Source organism: Neovison vison, chromosome 11 (genome assembly GCF_020171115.1).
Source record: "Neovison vison isolate M4711 chromosome 11, ASM_NN_V1, whole genome shotgun sequence".
In the NCBI taxonomy this organism is placed as follows: Eukaryota; Metazoa; Chordata; class Mammalia; order Carnivora; family Mustelidae; genus Neogale; species Neogale vison.
In genome coordinates, this window is record NC_058101.1 from 167,424,118 (window position 1) to 167,429,074 (window position 4,957).

At 53.7% G+C, this 4,957-nt stretch overlaps 1 protein-coding gene across 1 annotated transcript; it reads right to left on the minus strand.

Moving 5' to 3' along the window:
* Positions 1–2,381: 2,381 nt before the first annotated feature.
* On the minus strand, positions 2,382–4,252 carry LOC122890350 (antifreeze protein Maxi-like). Its single transcript, XM_044225984.1, has 4 exons — positions 4,161–4,252; positions 3,720–4,077; positions 3,432–3,658; positions 2,382–2,539 (listed from the first exon to the last, which is right to left on the minus strand). Exons 1-4 carry the CDS (start codon positions 4,250–4,252, stop codon positions 2,449–2,451), a joined length of 768 nt encoding a protein of 255 aa, XP_044081919.1. The 3' UTR covers positions 2,382–2,448.
* Positions 4,253–4,957: the final 705 nt, after the last annotated feature.

The window sequence follows — 4,957 nt, forward strand, 5'->3', positions numbered from 1 at the left end:
ACTTCCTGTGTATTCTTTTCTGTAAGATTTTATTGATTTATTTGACAGACAGAGATTACAACTAGGCAGAGAGGCAGGTAGAAAGAGAGAGAGGAGGAAGCAGGTTCCCTGCTGAGCAGAGAGCCCAGTGCTGGGCTAGATCCCAGGACGCTGGGATCATGACCTGAGCCAAAGGCAGAGGCTTTAACCCACTAAGCCACACAGGCACCCCGGTGTATTCTTTCAACATGGTTTTTCTTCAGTTCTTTAACATATGGAAACATAAGAATGATAGTTTTTGTCCACGTCTTTATCCATTCAACATATATCTGGAGTTCTTTGGAAATGGCTTTAATTCATTGTATTTTTTTTTTTCCTAGTGTATAGATAGCTATACTTCCCTTTTGCTGGGGTATTGTGCAATTTCTTGAGAAAATTAAGGTTTAAACTATATAATGTGGTAACTATAGAAAGTAGATCCTACCCCTGGGTTTTGAAAGGTAGCCTAAACATCAAGGCCAGATCTCTTGAGACTACATTTCACTCTGATTTCCCCCCCACATACACATATTTGTATTTTAATTATTAACCTGGGTAGTGGAAAGCATATGTCTATTTACTTATTTACTGATGTTTAATTTTGATGTTATTTTCTAATTATACAATGATTCTCTTTTAGCTGATACTCCATGGAGTGTGCATCAAGAATGCAACAAAATTCTATTGGCTTTCTAACCACAAATGTTGTTTTTCGTTTCACAAATGAAATGTGAAATTTTCACAAATGTAGGCTTTCATTTGACTTGAGCTCCCCAATACACTCAAATCAAGAAAGATTATTAAATACATAGAAAAATTGGGATTCAAATTGTGTCATGCTTTCTGCCTACGCATCATAGACATGTGATGTAAAACGGATATCGAGACAAAAGATTTAGCTTGGTTTTTAATTGTTGCACCTAAACACTGTCAGACTGTAGACAAATCAATCATTATGCTCTTATTTGTAAACTGGGAATAACACCAGGTTTACTTAATACTTTAATATTTATGCATTTTTACATCAAATATTACATATTTCTACATAAAAGTTATAAAATGCATTTTATTGAGATAAAATGTGTATATTTTCTCCTGTACCACCTAGTTACTGTATAATATATAAGGTTATAAATTACTTTCCCAAGGTTACACACTCTTAAATTGCATATTTGAAACTCAACCTTTTCTTTTTTTGTTTTTTTTTTCCATATGAAACTATGCGAACTTATTACACAGATGTTCTTAGCTCTATTCACAATGCTCCAAACTGGAAAACTACATGTATACACAAGTATATGCATACATAAACACATATGTATATATATACATGTATACAGAATGGAATACTGTTTTTTTGTTTTTTAAAATTTATTTCTTATTTATTTTCAGCATAACAATATTCATTATTTTTGCACCACACCCAGTACTCCATGCAATCCCTGCACTCTCTAAAACCCACCACCTGGTTCCCCCTACCTACCACATCCCCCCCCCCCCCGCCCCTTCAAACCCCTTAGATTGTTTTTCCAAGGTCCTAGGCTCTCATGGTTCACCTCCCCTTCCAATTTCCCCCAAGTCCCTTTTCCTCTCTATCTTCCCATGTCCTGCATGCTATTTGTTATGCTCCACAATTAAGTGAAACCATATGATAATTGGCTCTCTCTGCTTGACTTATTCCACTCAGTATAATCTCTTCCAGTCCCTTCCATGTTGCTACAAAAGTTGGGCATTCCTCCTTTCTGATGGAGGCATAATACTCCATAGTGTATATGGACCACATCTTCCTTATCCATTCTTCCCTTGAAGGGCATCTTGGTTCTTTCCACAGTTTGGCAACCGTAGCCATTGCTGCTATAAACACTGGGGTACAGATGGCTCTTCTTTTCACTACATCTGTACCTTTGGGGTAAATACCCAGGAGCCCAATGGCCGGGTCATAGGGAAGTTTTATTTTTAATTTCTTGAGGAATCTCCACACTGTTCTCCAAAGAGGTTGCACCAACTTGCATTCCCACGAACAGTGGAAGAGGGTTCCCCTTTCTCCACAACCCTTCCAACACATGTTGTTTCCTGTCTTGCTAATTCTGGCCATTCTAACTGGTGTAAGGTGATATCTCAATGTGGTTTTAATTTGAATCTACCAAAGGGCTAGTGATGATGAACATTTTTTCATGTGTCTGATGGCCATTTATATGTCTCCACTGGAGATGTGTCTGCTTTGCACCCAACACGAAATACACACAACCAAAACCACACATCAACCGCCCGAAAATGCAAAAAAGCCATCCTCAACAAGTTGGAAAGAGGACCTCAAGGAGAGCCCTCCACCCTCTCCCACACCTTAAGCAACAAAAGTCCTCCCATCAAAGCTAACCCAGATCTTCAAGTACCTGGTGGAGGTGCCTTCCCTCACATCGCAGATGCTGCCTATGAAGGCTTCAGTGCAGCTTCCGAAGGTGCTGATGCTCTAACCCCAAAAGCCTTTCTCTGCAGCAGGTTCCCTGGTCTTTCTGGCCTTCTGAGGAGGGAGGAGTGGGGGAAAGGGGAGGGAAGAGACAGGGATCCAGTTAAAAAGGAGGAGAAACAGCAAAATACAGGCAGTGGTGAGCCCTCACAACTTCGGAGGCATCCAGTGCTGCAAACTTGGCTGGAAGACCGACCACCCACCCACCCTTTCCAGGGACCAAAACAGGGACCGGGGAGTGCACGGGGCGCCCCCATGTGCACCCCACAAACTCTGGGCCCAGACCATGCTGCCTCCCACAGGCAGTGGAGATGGCAGCGGCCTGAGAGAGGCCAAGGCGGTCATGGGGAGCGGCCGACTTGTGGACTGCAGCGTGGGGCTGGGGAGGGGGCCAGCAGGGGAGATGCTGGCCAGATCTGGAGGGAGAATGTAGAGGCAGCCAGAGGCCTGTGACGGGAAATGGGCCAGCTCTTTCCCTCTCCCCTCCCAGGCTGGCTCCCTCCCTTTCTCCCTACCTGGGTAAATCTCCCTTTGCCTGGGAGGAATGGTAATGGCGGTGGCAGCGGCGGAGGGCCGCTGAGGAGGAGCTGCCAGGGCTGCTGCACTCAGAGCCGCCAGCCTCCAGCGGGAGCGACGGCGCCCACTGCTGCCGCAGCCTCCCCAGGATCTCCATTTTAGCAGCGCGGGCCTCCCTCCGCCCTGGGTAGCCACCGAAACTTGTCGTCGCCAGGCCCCTCTAGCCCCCAGCCCTCCCTCCCCTTCCACCCTCTCAGCTAAGAGCAGGTACCTGGTCGGGCTCTCCTTATCGCACAAGGACACAGGTGGGCTCTACCCCCGCACGCCACCCTCCCAAAGGCAAAAGTGGCGCCACTGGAAGGAAAATGCCGTCCACGAAGTCCTCACAAACCGGCCCCCCTCCCTTCTCGGCGACAGTCCTCAGCCCTACCTCTGCCCTTCCCCAGTTGCTGTCCCTCGGGCTCCCGCTGCCGCCGCTTGCGCAGGCCCCGCCGCCGCTCCGCCGCCGCCATCTGCGTTGCTGCCATCTGCTCCGCAGCCGCCCCTTAAGTTGCCAACACCGCTTGTGCAGCCAACGCAGTCTGCCCAGACGCCGCTGTTTGCTCCACCGCTGCTACCGCCGCCGCCGCCGCCGCCGCCGCCGCCGCTGCTGGAGCCCTGAACGCCCAAGCGGTTGCCGCTTGCGCAGTCCAGCTGTCTGTGCCCATGCTGCTTGCACCGCGGACGCCGTCGTTTGTGTGGCCGCCCCTTCCGCAGCCAACACTGCCTGCGCCGCCGCTGATGCCGCTTGTTCCGTTGTAGCCACCTCCATCTGCACCGCCGCTTGCGACGCCGAAGCCGCTGTGTGCACCGTCGCTGCTACCGACGCCGCTGAAGCCGCTGCTGTCTGCACCGCCGCGTTGTCTGCGCAGAGGCCGCTTGCACCGTTGACGACGTCCTCCGCCGTCGCTGGTTCCGCCGCTGACGTCCTCTGCGCCGTCACCGACGCTGCTTGTGCCGCTGAAGCCGCTGCCACTGCTATCCCCCGCCGTCGCCACCGCTTATGCCGCTGCCGCCACCGCTTGAGCCCCGGACGCCTTCGGAGCCTAAGCGGCTTGTGCAGCTGAAGGCATCTGCCCCTATGCCTCTTGGCGCCCTCAACGCCGCTGTCTTCGGCCACTGCTTACGCCGCAGGGCCGCTTGCGCCTCTGACGCAGCCGCTTCCGCCGCCGCCGCTTCCGCCGCCGTCACTGTCTGCGCCGCCAGCGCCATCAGCCTCCGTAGCAGCGACGGCGTAGCCTGGGCATCCCCCGGCGGCTTAAGCGGTGTCTGAGGCGGTGCAGAGGGCGTTGGCCGGAGAAGCGGCAGCGGCGCAGGTGGCGGCGTCGCCAGACAGGCGGGGAGGGCGTTGGCGGCACAAGCGGCCTGGGCTGCACAAGCAGCGTGGGGATTCAAGTGGCGGCAGCGGCGGTGGCGGCGCAGACGGTAGCGGTAACAGTGGCGGTGCAGACAGCGGCGTCGGCGGCGCAGGCGGTGGCGGTGCAGATGGCGGTGGCTTTGGTGGCGGCGGCGTTCTCGGCGGCGGCGCAGGCGGTGGCTCAGACGATGGCGTCGGCGGTTCAGGCGTCCTCGGGGCAGAAAGTGGTGGCGGTGCAGGCGGCGGTGGCTTTGGTGGCGGCGGCATTGTCGGCGGCGGCGCAGGCGGTGTTGGCTGCGGCAGCGGCCGCGGCACAGATGACGGTGTGGGCGGGCAAGCGGCCTTGGCTCAGACAGCTGGGCTGCACAAGCGGCAACCGCTTGGGCGTCCACGGCTCCAGCTGCGGCAGCGGCGGCGTCGGCAGCAGCGGTGGAGCAGACAGCGGCGTCGGCTGCACAAGCGGTGTTGGCTACACAAGAGGCGGCTCCGGCGCAGATGGCAGCAACGCAGATGGCGGCGGGGGCTGCGCAAGCGGCGGCAGCGGCAGCGGCAGCGGCAGC